Source organism: Notamacropus eugenii, chromosome 1 (assembly GCF_028372415.1).
Source record: "Notamacropus eugenii isolate mMacEug1 chromosome 1, mMacEug1.pri_v2, whole genome shotgun sequence".
Lineage (NCBI taxonomy): Eukaryota > Metazoa > Chordata > Mammalia > Diprotodontia > Macropodidae > Notamacropus > Notamacropus eugenii.
This window is the reverse complement of record NC_092872.1, coordinates 2161470-2175336: the sequence shown is the minus strand read 5'-3', so window position 1 is coordinate 2175336 and position 13867 is coordinate 2161470. Positions and strand designations below refer to the sequence as shown.

Genomic DNA, 13867 nt, shown 5'->3' with positions numbered 1-13867 from the left:
TCTGGAGACTCTCCTCCTATCCAGGGAAAACCCTGAATGCTGGCTGAAGGAAACTGAACTGATTGTGGGGAGGGCCTGATTTTTCTCCTAGGATCTGACCAGTCCTTCCCTCACTCCACCCCCCACTAGCACCAGACTCACCACTTGATCTTGGTTTATTTGTGTCTGTAGGAGGAAGCTACTCTCCTCTCCCTCCCTCCACCCAATCAGTCATAGCACCCCTTGTCAGAGATATCATAGAGGAGATCCCTGGTCAGGTATGAATTCGGTCAGATGACCTCAGAGAGCCTTCTAGCAGTGGATTATTCTGTGACTTTATAATGCCTGGAGTGGCTTAGTGGTGTCATCCAGTCTTACAGAGAGCCAAGTCACCTCCTACAGAGGTAGGTAGGCTCAGGGCCAGCTCAAGAGTCAGGTCGTCTGCCTCCTTCCTTGAATACTTTGCCCCTTAGCTTTTCTAGCCTCTTGGTCATTCTTAAGAGAGTCCAGAGCAAATGTAGGAAGGAAGGTAGTGAAGAGTAGTTTTTCTGACCCCTGTTTATCTGAGTTGGTTTCCAAATCTTTTGGTTACTCTAGGGCATGTAAGAAGTGGGAAGGGGATTCTGAGCTCCTGCTTTGGAAAATGCCTAGGGGATGCTCTGGGTGGGAAAGCAGTTTGGTCCTGCTGAGTCAGAGAGCCCACTTTCTATGGTTTCTGATGAGCTGGCGGTAGGGTTAGGGGTTTTTTTATCTCTGGCCCCAGATCTTTGGGAACCCAGTCTCCTCTCATCTCCCCTGGCCTTCTACTTCCCTTAACCTTGATACCCAACAGCATCCCACACAAGAAGGTCCCCTGTGAAGCTAACCATGATCAGACTTACAAAGGCCTAGAGTGACTTAACCTTCTTTGGAGGGCTGGGTCATTTCTTACCTCTCTGGTTCCTCTGACCCTAGTTGTCCTCCTCCCTTGCTCTCCCTCTTCCTTGCCACCTTGACCATGGTGCTTGGAGGGTCAGGGTTGTCACATCTCCCATGCTACTGGACCCCAGGCTCTAGAGCTAGAGGAGATCTGAGAGATGATCTGGCCCAGCTCCCTCATTTAAGAGAGGGGGAAACCAAAACTCAGAGAAAGGAAAAGACTAACCCAAGGTCATACAGGTAGTTAGTGGCAGAGCCAGAATTCAAATCAAGGCCAAAGCCAGTACATTTCCCCCTACGCTGTCCTATTTCTAACAGAATTTTCTTTTTCTTTACTGGGATGACAGTCACTAAGGACAGTGCTAGGATTTTTTTGTTAGCTTGTTTGTTTATTTTTTTCATTTTGCATTAAGGCAAATTTAACATTCCAGAGAACATCTAAAATATTCTCTCATCCCTTCAGTCCCTGGCTCCATGTCTGTTTGAAGCTCCTAAGTGATGACTCAGGAAACTTGGGTTCTAGCTCCAGTCTTGAGCATTGTGAACTGTGACAAGTCCTGTCTGTGTCTTGGGCCTCATGCACCCACCCTATGAGAGCAGGGAGTCCTGTGCACCTTTGCATCAGGCTAACTGAGTGACCCCACTTGTATTCTGGCCTAGGCATCCCTGGGCTTGTGAGAGGCTGACGGTGACTTCTCTCTTGCCTGTGCCTCTTCTGGCCCAGATGCAGCATGTGATTGAGGAGTACATGGAGGACTATAACCAGGTCAACACGACCAAGATGAAGCTGGTGCTGTTCATGGATGCCATAGGCCACATCTGCCGCATCAGCCGCATCCTGCGACAGTCGCTGGGGAACGCGCTCCTCCTGGGTGTGGGAGGCAGTGGCCGAAACTCCCTGACACGGCTTGCCTCGCACATGTATGAGTCCGCTGGAAAGGGCTGCGGGAGTTGGAGGGCGGTGGGCACCATGTTCTGTCACATAGTGGGGGAAAATAAGGGCCCTGGGGTGGGGCTGCCCAGAGGCTCAGCTCTGCTGTTCGCTAGTCATGTGACCATCACTCATGTGAGTGAGTCCAGATGAGGACAATCTGTACTTCCTTCTAGTGATGAGGTGATGAAAAGGCTTTGAAAACTTTGAAACACTCTGTCATTTTGAGTTGCTATCCTTCTCATCATTATTTATCCTTAGCTCTAGAGCTACGACCTCTACCCCCTTCTTCCTCAGCCCAGGAACCAAAGAAAAGAAGTTGGACAATCAGTGCATAGGCATGGCTGGGGGTCCTTGTTCCCCCCATCCCACTACTCAGAGGAAGAGAAGGGATGTTGACCTTTGGCCCCAGAGGTGGTGGTGGTGGTAGTGGTGGTTCTGTTTAGCTGGAAAGAAACAAGGCTCTCCCAACGGAGGTCCAGATGGCCTTTCCAGCCTAAATGCTATAACTCAAGGTATGGTAGAGTTCAAGAGCTCACTGCTGCTTTTGCTAGATGTTTGTGATTTGTCTTTTTGGTAGTATATTCTCTATTTTGTCAGGAATCAAAGTCAAGCTCACTGGGTTTGCAGACTGTACTATTTTAGAAATTGTGGTGTCAGCCCTTTTCAGCTTTTGTGGCAACTCAACTTTTTTCCATATTCTTTCAAGGACCAATTGCATACAATTCTTTGTGTCCTTACCAAGGGCACTTGGGTCTTCTCTTACCATCTCCCATCAACGTCCCTTCCTTCCTTCCGTGAAAGAATTAGGGTTAGGCAGAAATACCCGTTCCAGGAATGAGGGACAGAGTGAACAGGGACAGGGATAGTATGAGGTATGTCATGGAGACACAACATAAGACAGAGTAGGATTTTATACATTATTTGATGGTAAATGAAGAATCGTTGAAAGGTTTTGAATGGATCGTTGACATGATCGAGCGAGCCATGCATTATTTCAAAGATGACTCTGGCATGTGAAAACCGTATTGAAGGGAAGAGAGCAAAGACTGCTTAAAAAGTCTACTGCAAAAATGATACATCAATAGAAGAAAAACAATAAGTCTCTTACAATAGTCTATGCCAGAGATAACGGGGCCCCAGAGTGGGGCAGTGCCTCTGGAACTGGAGAGGAGATAACAGAGATATTAGGGGGTAGAATTGATGGGATTTGACAGTCGACTAGCCATTTAGGACAAGGAGAAAGAAAAGGCACAAATGAGTGACCCTGTGGTCCTGAAAAGTCATCCTTGGCTTTGTTTACATCTAGATTCCCTTTCTTCCATTTCATGTCTTTTTTGGGTAAGGGGTACTGAAAACAAGAAAATAAACCCCAAAGCAGCCCCCACAAAGTATAACACACAGTATAAGGCCTTGAACTGCCTGCCTCAAACTTTTGCCCCCTAAAACTTGTTCATTAAAAATCTCATCTAATCAAGAATTCAGGGGAGATGAGGGTAAAATTTGGTCCTTGAAATAATAGAGGTAAGGGGTACTTGACGATATCAGTGTTTGAGGAATAACTATCTGTGCTACAGCTTTTAGGTTTCCTACCCATTTCTTGAACCTAGGGTGTCAGAGGGTCTCCTTGGGTTTCTTGGTAGGAGCCCAGCAAGGGGACAACCTTGCTGAAAAACCAGTCACCTGCCTCACATTCCACATTCTTTCCAGGGCTGAGTATGAATGCTTCCAGATTGAGCTGTCTAAGAACTATGGGATGTCCGAATGGCGTGAGGATGTCAAGAAAATCCTGCTGAAGGCTGGGTTGTATAAGCTCCCCGTCACCTTCCTGTTTTCTGACACACAGGTGCCATAATGAGACAGGACGGGTTAAGGAATAGACATTAGTGCTCAGGACAGTAAAGAGTGAAGCCCAGAAGGAGTGACCAAAAGCTGAGCCTCAGGGCTGGATTTTGGGGCTCTCCATCCCATCCCCTCCCCAGAGGCCAGAATTTCTCTAGTGGCATGTATATTGGAATGAGAATACATCCATCAAATCTGCCGTTTTTCAGAGATGCAAACCAGCGCCTAAAGATGCCAAGTCTCCCGATTAATTAGTGGCAGAATTAAGACTCTAATTCATGTCTCCTGACTCCCACACAAGGGATCCTCCCACATCCTTGTCCTGCCTCATGGGTGAATGAGGTGTCAGCTAAGCTTTGCAAAGCTGAATAAAGTTTATTGTCTAGAAAGGAGGGTCAAGTCTCTGGGCTTAAAAGCTGAAGGTTTGCTTTAATGAATCACTAACTTCCTCCAAGGGACCCTTTCTCCTGTGCCTTCTCCAGAATATACACACACCCTGAGATCTGAAGCATGAGTCATTTGATCAGTTGGTATCCCCTCCAGTGGAATGGGCCCCAAGAACTTAGGCTTTTTTCTCTCCCTGCCACTTAGATTAAAAACGAGTCCTTCTTGGAGGACATCAACAATGTCCTCAACTCTGGGGACATTCCCAACCTGTACTCTCCTGACGAGCAAGACCAGATCCTCACTAGCATGAGGCCTCTTATTCAGGAGCTGGGGCTGCAGCCTACGAAGGCCAACCTGATGGCTGCCTACACGGGCATTGTGAGGAGCAACATTCACATGGTGCTGTGCATGAGGTAGGCCCATTCCTCTGCCCCTCCCACCTTGGTCATGGGTATTGGGAGAGGAGGATACAAATCATTGTCATGCCTAGATCACACAAACTTCACTTTTGTGTCTCCACTTCACCCCTGTACCCTATCTACATCTTGTCCCAGAACTTCCAACTTAGGGCCATGTTGACCCTTTATTGTCCTCACCTTTGTCCTCTTTCTTCATTCTTTTCAGAGTGTTTCCACACAGGACACATGGGCTCTTAGTTTAGGCACAAAGCCACTTTCCTTTTACAGCCTCCAATATATTTGTAGCCTATATGCCTTCTTTTCTCACAAAACACTACTGAGGTTTACTGCATGCTGACAGAATCTTGTGTTTGGTTTGGGGAGATACAGATATCAAATAAGTCATGGCTCCTGCCTTCAAGGAGCTCCCAGTCTTATACTGAGGGGAACAGACAAGTTTACACACAGTAAAAACACAAAAAAACCCCAACCAAACAAGGAAAAGTGTGATAGCTGGCAGTGTGATACAGAATCAATGACAGGATTCGAAGGAGAAGGAAATCTTTTCTGACTGTAGGATCAGGAAAGACTTTCTGAATGACATCTGAGCTGGACCTTGAGGAGTGGGTGGGTTGTGGCTTGGTAGAGGTGGTAGATTGCAGATAGTCAAAATTAGCATTAGCAAAAAGTAAAAGCATGGGGTGTGTTGGAGAACAAGCTATCCACTTTGCCTGGAACAGACCGAAGAAGTGTGAACTCTTGTTGCCTGGGGAACAGAAGGTTTCAGATGTCAGGCCCAGAAGTTTAGATTTAATTTGATAGAAAATGACCGTTTAAGATGCTTGAGCCAGGGATGATGACATGTGCCTACTTCAGTATCAGAGCTGTGCTTTGGTAAAGAAAGAGCTTATGGGATGGATGCAGTAAAGAAGGTTAGGGAACTGGAGTCAAGCAGGCTTCTTAGGCAAGTGATAGTAAATCCAGGTCAGAAACAGTGAGAGTCTGAACTCTAGAGATGGCTGTTGGGATGGAAAGGAGGAGATATCCCCATGACATCTAGGCAGAAATGGATTTGGGGGCTGGGAGAGGAGCCAGGGCCAGAGAGGCAGAGTTACAAGTCATATACACAGAGGTGACAGTTGGTCATTGAGAGACCCCAGTAAGTGCAGTGTCCCTCAGGACAGGCAGGGAAGGAGAAGATACAGAAATGAGTCCAGGGGTGAACAAGTGAGTAGTGGTGGTTACAATGAGCGTGAACTGTCTTTTTGGGAAATTTGACAAAACGAAAGAGGAGGAAAAAAGAGCAATTGCTTGAGTTGTTGGCAGGGCCCAGGGAAGGTGGTATTTGGGGAGTTTGTTGATTTGAGGGGTTTTTTTAGGACAGAGGAACCTGATCATGAAGAGAGGAAGGAGCCAGTGGAAAGGGGAATCAGCGATGGAGCGCATCCTGAGGGTGTTCCAAGGAAATGAATTAACACATTCAAATTTCCTTAATTACAACTTTAACTCCACCTCTCTTTCATCCATTCTCCAGAAATGAGTCCAATTTCTATTGGATCCCCAGGATTAGGGATTCCAGGAAGGACCTAGTTCCAATGAAGGGATATCCCCATTCTATCTTATATGGGCTTCATTTTTGTTTATAGTTTGTAGGGGCTTGAGCATACGTTGATTCTCATAGCTCTGGGCTGACTTCTAAGCATTGATCACTTCCCAGCCCTATTGGAGAGGTCTTTCGAGCCCGCTTGAGACAGTTTCCTTCATTGGTCAACTGCTGCACTATTGACTGGTTCAATGAGTGGCCATCTGAAGCCCTGGAGTCTGTGGCTTCCAGATTTCTGAAGGAGATCCCTGAGCTGGACAACACAAATGAGGAAGGCCTGGTAAGTTGTCTTCTCATATCTCTGTTTTGGATTTTCTTCCTAGAAGGAGGAGGCTCCTCCCTTCTCTGATGTCTACGCAGAGAAATCCCTTAGCAAGGGTGATACCAAACCCAAACTCAAGCTGTCCTCACTTTAGGAAAGAGACTATAATAAAGCCATGGTAGTGATAGTGTTAAATTGAGATTCTTCTAAACAGAAGGTAATATAATGTAGGGGAATAAGGAGCCCTGGGTTCTAGTTCTGGCCCTATCTTTTACTTGCCATATGACAGTCTTTCTCCCTCTCCAGTCCTCAGTTTCCCCCTTTGTGAAGTGAAGTGGGGTAATTTGGATCAGATTATCTTTAAGGTCCCTTCTAGCTCAGATATTCTATGCTTCTGTGGACCCTACCCTACCCTGTGTAAGGGAATATAAACTTAATTTTGAGTTCCTGACATCTCTTCATATGGCAAGAAGAAAAGAAGGGGGATGACTTGCTCTAGCTCACATGTACCTGTAATCAACAGCTCTCACCTTGAACATAGCCTCTTCCCTTCCAGGAGATACAATCCCAGCCCAAGGTAGGAGAGAGAAGGAAGGAAGATCCATTCTCTAGGGCTATGCTATAAGCTAGTGCAAATGCAGAGAACCTTTATGGATAAGCTCACCAGCTAGAAAGCATCTGAGCTATACCTTCCAGTGCCCACCTCTCCTTCACTGTTCTACTTTCAGTCCCATAGTGGCACTAGCAAAGCTCTGTAGGTTAATGCTCAACCCTTGCAGTGCCCTCTACCTATAATAACCTCTTCTTGATCCCCTCATCTCTTAGGGAGGGTTATAAATAGGCTGGCAAACTTCTCTGATCCCTTGTAGATTCAGGTGTGCGTCCGCATCCACCAGTCTGTGGCCAAAAAATGCATTGAATACCTGGCTGAGTTGGCCCGTCACAATTACGTCACTCCCAAGAGCTATCTGGAACTACTGAACATCTTCTCTACCCTGATTGGACAAAAGAAACAGGAACTAAATACAGCCAAACACCGAATGAAGAGTGGTTTAGATAAGGTAGGTTCTTTAGAGAGGAAATTCAGGTTTAGCTCTTTAATAGGTGAACAGGAGACAGAGGCCTAACTAGGAAGGTGTCAGTGCTCCATGGGCAGAGTTCTGAGTAGTATGCCTGAAATTTTGGTAGGTAGTTGGTGCTTGGGATTATATCAATAGCTTGGCTTCCCATTCTAAAAATACGTATGTATTAAAACAAGCAGGAAAACTGAAAAGCAGTCTAGAGAAAATGAGGTATACACCAACATCTCATACCATATACTAAGACAAGCTCCAAATGGGTACATGATTTAAACACAAAATGGGGATATCATAAACAAATTAGAGGAGCATAGAAGAAATTATCTGTCAGATTTATGGATAGAGGAAGAGACAGAGAATTCCACAGGAAGTAAAATGGACAATTTTGATTATATAAAAGTTTGTGCACAAGCAAAGCCAATTCAGCTAAAATTAGAAGTAGGAAATGGGCAAAAATCTTTGAAGCAAGTTTCGCTGATAAAGGTCATATTTCTAAGATACATGGGGAACTGATTCCAATTTATAAGAATAGTAGCTCTCTCCCAATTGATATATATACGTATAGTCAAAGAATATGAATAGTTTTCAGGGTAAGAAATCTAAGCTATCAAAAGCTATATAAAAAAATGCTCTAAATCACTAATAATTAGTGAAATGCAAATTAAGACAACTCTGAGGTACCACCGTATACCAATTAGATTGGCAAAGCTGATTAAAAAAAAAGGAAAATAACAAGTGCTAGAAAATTGTAAACTGGTCCAGCCATTGTAGAGAGCAGTTTGGAACTTTGCCCTTCAAAACTGTGCAGACCCTTTGATCCATAACAGGTCTGTACCACAAAACGATCAAAGGAAAAGGAGGAAAAAAGAGGGAAAGAATCAATAACATTTACAAAGCTCCAACTACGTGCTAGGACTTTTGCTAAGCAATGAGATACAAAAACAGGCAAAACATGGTCTCTGACCTCAATGGAGCTCACAGCCTAATGGATATGTAAGAGAAGAGAATGCAAATAGTTGGAAACTGAGGGGATGCCCATCAATTGGGGAATGGCTGAACAAATCTACCAGTTCTCTCTTTGAAAGTGGATAGCATCTTTTATCATAGGTCCTTTCAAATTGTATTGGATCACTGATCATACTTGATCCTAATAGCTAAGTTTTTTGCAGTTGATCATTATTATTTAATATTATTTCTAAGTATACAATGTTCTCCTAGTTCTGCTCACTTTACTTTGCATCAGGCCAAATAGGTAATAAATAGCATATGTGGCATAGTAAAAAAAGCTCTGAACTTAAAAGTCAGGAGACTTTCAATCTATTTGAGTTCTTTCTTCTTTGTTTTTTGGTTAGATTTATCAGGTTCTGAGAGGGAAAAGTTGAAGTCTCCTCCTGTAATGTTTCCTTTAAGAATCTGGATGTTATACCATTTGATGCATATATATTTAGCATTGATATTACTTCACTGTCTACAGTACTTTTTAGCACGATGTAGTTTCCTTCCTCATCTTTTTAAATTAGATCTGTTTTTGCTTTTGCTTTGTCTAAGATCCTGGATGCAACCCCTGCCTTTTTGACGTTTCCCGAAACATAAGAGATTCTGCTCCAGCCCCTCATTTCTGCTCTGGGTGTGTCTTTGTTTCAAGTGTGTCTCTTGTAAACAACATATTGTTGGATCCTGGTTTCTGATCTGTTTAACGATCCGGCTTCTGTTTCTTCACATTCACTGTCATTATTACTAACTGTGTGTTTCCCTCCATCCAGTTTTTCCTCTTTCTCCCTCTCTCTCTTTCTTTTGTTTTCACCCTGTCCTTCCTCAAGTCTGTTTTGTTTCTGCCCACTTCTCCCTTAATCCACCCTCCCTTCTATGACCTCATCCCTTTTTCTTATCCCCTTCCTCTCCTTCCCTGTCAGGTAAAGATACATTTCTATTCCCAGCTGATTGTCTACATTATTCCCTGTTTGAACCAGTTCTGATGAAAGTAAGGTTCAAACATTGTCTTTCACCTTCCCCCCCCCCACCAATTTTCCTCTCCATTGTAAAAGCTTTTCCTTTTATGTGAAATAGTTTTCTCCATTCTTTCACCCCCTTCTCCCAGTGCATCCCTCCTTACTCTTTCATTTTATTTTTTTGGAAACATCCCATCATAGTCAGCTGACACCCATGCCTTCTGTCTATGTATACTTCTTCTAACTGCCCTAATAGTGATAAAGTTCTTAGGAGTTATAAGTATCTTCTAACTTTCTTATTTGTTTTTTTAAAATCTTTTTTGACCTTTTTGAGGAATTTTTGCTGAGCATGTGTTAAATTTACATTCCCCCCATCCCCTTTTGAGGCTTTGCTTGTGGCTGTTTTGACAGTGTTGTCTTCTGAGTTTGTGTCTTGGTCTTCCTGTTGTCATAGTAGATTTTCATGGTATGTTTCTTTTTTGTTCATTTTCCAGTTTATTTCTTGACTTTTAACTTTATATGTAAAGTGGGCTCTGCTCCTAGGGTGGAGGGGGCAGGTATTTCTTGTTGCTGTTTTCAGAGCTAGTTCTGGGATCTGTAAGTTTTTGCCGCTTAGGTGGTGTGATCTAAGGATAGATGTGGTCAATGCTCTTCTTGCCAATACTGTGGTCTTTACTCTGGAAGGGACTTGGTTCACCTGTAACCACAAGTTCTAGTGCTTCTCTTGACTCTGGAACTGAGACCAGGGTCCCTTCTCTCTTGTAACCACAAGCACTCTTCTCCACCTGTAACTATCACCAGGCCTCCTGTTCATCTGTAATTACAAGTGCTAATGTTCCTCTTTACCCTGAAGCTACAACCCAGAACTGCATGTGAGCCATACAACAAAGTCCTGAACCTAGCGTCAGCAATCTCTTTCTGACCATTTGTCTGACCCCCTTGCCATCTATGGGCTGAGCTTCCAAAGCTTGCTGCTGGTGTTGCTGTGCCAGGGCCTGCTCTGGGCTTGCCACAACCCTGTTGTGTTGTCACAGATCTCTCCTACTAACCTCCTAAAGTTGTCTTGGGCTGGAAAACTTTCTCACCACAACCTTTTGTTGGCCCTGCTGCTCTGGAATTGGATTTGAAGCATTTTTTAAAGTTATTAAGAGGGGAATATTTGGAGAGTTCAGATGAGTTCCTGCCTTTACTCCACCACCCTGGCTCCACCTCCCCTCTGTTTTTCATTCCAGGGTTTTTTGAAGAAAGAATTTCATAAACAGCACTCTATATCTGTGAGCTCTTTTCTCTGCACAGAGTTAGTTGTTGAAGCCATGAAAATGAATAGATTGCCATGGAGATAATGTAGAGAGAAGCTATAGGGACACATGCTTGCAAAACATCTGTACCTTCCTTGAAGCCAGAAAGACCCGACTGTGTGATGTTGGTCAAGTTGCTTAAGCTCTCAGGGTTCTAAGCAACTCACTCAGACTGGAAGTTGCAGAAAAAGGGCTAACTTAAAAGGGCATTGGTAGAAGTTTTTCCACTTGGAGGTTCCCTTGTACACCAAGGCAGAGCAACAATTCTTCTGCAACTTAGCTTCAGACAGGCACTTCCAGGTTAAGGAAGTGGCCAACAGTTATGAAGCCAGGTCAGAAGTAAGGATTAAACCCAGGCCTGACTCTGGCCAGCTTGCTTGTGTTGTTGTGTGTGTTGTGTTTGTCCTTCGTTTGTGAAGAGGACCATGGCATCAAGGTGATGACATGACTTGCAGTTGACTTTGATCTGAGTGAGGGAGGGCTGTGCAAGGTCACCAGCCTCCCTTCTCCTCCTGAGCCATCTGGGTCCAGTGGCCTGGTATTCATCAGGATGGCTGGAGATGGCCCTGGATACAATGTGAGACCCTGCCTCTTTCAGGCTAAGGTCTTATCACATTCTCACTTTGAGTGAGAGACACCTGTTCAATCAATAGCCAGCTTGCTACATGCTGTGCCACACTCTCTCCTGACCTGTCTTAGACAATACTCTCCACTCTGTTGCCTCACTAAGTTGTGCAGTCTCAATTCCTAGTTTTTACTGGATTTCCTTTAGAAGGTGAATTCCTTGGAAGCTGGGACTGTGGTTCCTTTTGTTTGTTTCACTAGCATTTAGCACAGCTCACTAAATATCTGTCCATCGATGTGTTATATCCCCTAGTAGAATATAAGGTCCTCACGACAGCAACTGTTATGTCCTTGAAGACCCAGTTTCACAAAGCGCCTTCTTTGTTGGAAGTCTGTTCATTAAAGTGTAAGAAAAACTAAATTAAATTTTTTTAAAAAGGAGGTTGATTCGATTACAGGATTTTTTCCTCTATAAACACAGCACAGTTTCCTAAAGCAGCTAAGTGTAGTACTTATTAATTCTAATTGCCATTAATTTTTAAAATTTATTATTTATTTTTAACACTTAAAAAAATTGAGTTCCAAATTCTCTCTCCCTCTAGACTCTCCCCAACCCATTGAGAAGGCAAACAATATCTCAATTATACATATGAAATCATGCAAAACACATTTCCATATAAGCCATGTTGTAAAAAAAGGCAAGAAAAAGAAATAAAGTTTAAAAACAAAACAATGTTCCATTTTGTACTCAGAGTTCTTCAGTTCTCTCTCTGGAGGTAGACAGTATGTTTCATCATGAGTCTTTTGGAATTGTCTTGCTTTGTGTTGTTGATCAGAGTAGTAAGTGTTTCCCAGTATCATTGCTACAATGTTGCTGTTACTGTATAGAATATTCTTCTGGTTCTGTTCACTTCACTTTGCTTCAGTTCATATAAATCTTCCCTAAACCATACCTTTCATCATTTCTTATGATTGCTAATACTTTCTAATGACTGTTCTTTATAAAGTAAATGTCACAAACTTTAGAGCAAGATTGCAAATACAATTATCTAGTTTTATACAATTAAGCCCCTTTCCCCAGAATCTTTACCTAATATTAAGAACCCAGAACCTCCTACCAAGAACAAAATCCATGCCCCAAAACTGCAAGGGAGTCTCAGAGACCTGACAATCAATTCTAAGGTCATTTAATCCCATCCCCTCCAACCCCCCATCTCCATCTGCATCTCTCCCTTCCTGGGCCCTGACCCAGCCCAGGTGAGGGGAGATATGAGCTACCTGTACATTTCAGTTTGGTTGGGATGACCTTTAAGGTTTTCTATTTGTTTCTCTGATTCTCAGAGACCTCCAAGGGATCACACCCTTTAATTACGGCCCTGAAGCTATAGCTGCCAGCGCCGTTCCCCAGCATGCCGACGACGGTTCAGTGCTGGTTTTACCGTGTTTGTCGTTGGTATATTAAGGCATTGGGTGAGGAGAAGCAGTCCTCTAGTAGAAAGCATGCTCACCATCAGGACTTCGCTTAGCACGTCAGCTCTCAAGCTGCTTCTGAGGATTTCAGTGACCAGGGTTTCTCTCCCCCAGAGGAGTTGAGTGCTGACTAAGCTAATGCCAGCCCTCAGGCTTTCTCCCTTTCTCTCTCCCAATATCTATTCCCAGATAACACTGGGCCCCAAGCACTGCCCCATTCCTCCATCTCTGTATGAAGACTCAGCTTCCTTGGCTTCAACTTAGATGTTTTCTTTCTTGGGCAGCTGCTTCGGACTTCAGAGGATGTGGCCAAGATGCAAGAAGAGCTGGAAGTAATGCGCCCATTGCTGGAAGAAGCTGCCAAAGACACTGTGGTCACCATGGAGCAAATAAAGGTGGGGAGAGGAGCTGGGAGGCCCTCCCCACCCTGGGTCCCTTTCTTGTACAAGGTTCCCCTCCCAGAGGCTCTTGCTAGCTGCACCCTCCTGGCCCTGCCATGGTCCGTGAGAGTCCACATCCGCTCCCCAGGCTGACACGGCTATAGCAGAGGACACACGGAATGCTGTGCAGGCAGAGGAGATGAAAGCCAATGAGAAGGCCAAGAAAGCCCAGGCCATTGCTGATGATGCCCAGAAGGACTTGGATGAGGCTCTCCCAGCTCTGGATGCTGCCCTGGCCAGCCTGAGGAACCTTAACAAGAATGATGTGACTGAGGTGACAATGGGCTTCTCCCTTCCCCCTTGGGTCCATCTGAGGCAGATCAGTTCAGGCCTCTGGCCAAAGGACAGAGCCAGACAGTGAATGTCACAGCGCGGAGGTTGGCTCTTTCTCCTCCCCTCAGGGTAGGAATTCTTGGGAAATAAGAGCAGAGAAATCCTCCTTGGCTCCTGTAGCATCTCTAATACAAAGATGCACCTGGGCCCAGAGAGGAGCGAGCTCTTCCTTCCCCTCACCTGCCCCACATCCATTCCTCAGTATCCCTTCAGAGGAACCTGGTCCTGCTACCTCGGGCCTTGGATTCTTCTCTTGCAGAAATCAGGCTGCCTTGCCTTCCCTGTGGGTTGGGGAAATTCAGACATTTTGCTGCCTGATAGCCCAGTGGTTCCTCCCTGTCCTCTAGTATATATTTAACATTAGCCACCTGAGTGCCTCTTTAAGTTGTAGGTGAAACAGGCTTAGAAACATAG

At 44.6% G+C, this 13867-nt stretch overlaps 1 protein-coding gene across 8 annotated transcripts in view; it reads left to right on the top strand.

Annotated features, from left to right (window-relative positions):
• DNAH1 (dynein axonemal heavy chain 1) overlaps positions 1 to 13867 on the top strand; it is a 151923-nt gene that overhangs the window by 108917 nt on the left and 29139 nt on the right. For all 8 annotated transcript variants that reach the window (XR_011976233.1, XM_072650155.1, XM_072650173.1 and 5 more), the window contains 7 exons: positions 1622 to 1818; positions 3539 to 3674; positions 4262 to 4470; positions 6173 to 6338; positions 7190 to 7381; positions 12965 to 13075; positions 13209 to 13394. Coding sequence is in view for 7 of the 8 variants with exons in the window: in XM_072650155.1 (XP_072506256.1) it covers positions 1622 to 1818; positions 3539 to 3674; positions 4262 to 4470; positions 6173 to 6338; positions 7190 to 7381; positions 12965 to 13075; positions 13209 to 13394 (1197 nt within the window). In the remaining variant the exon portion in view is untranslated. The remainder of the gene's footprint in view (positions 1 to 1621; positions 1819 to 3538; positions 3675 to 4261; positions 4471 to 6172; positions 6339 to 7189; positions 7382 to 12964; positions 13076 to 13208; positions 13395 to 13867) is intronic.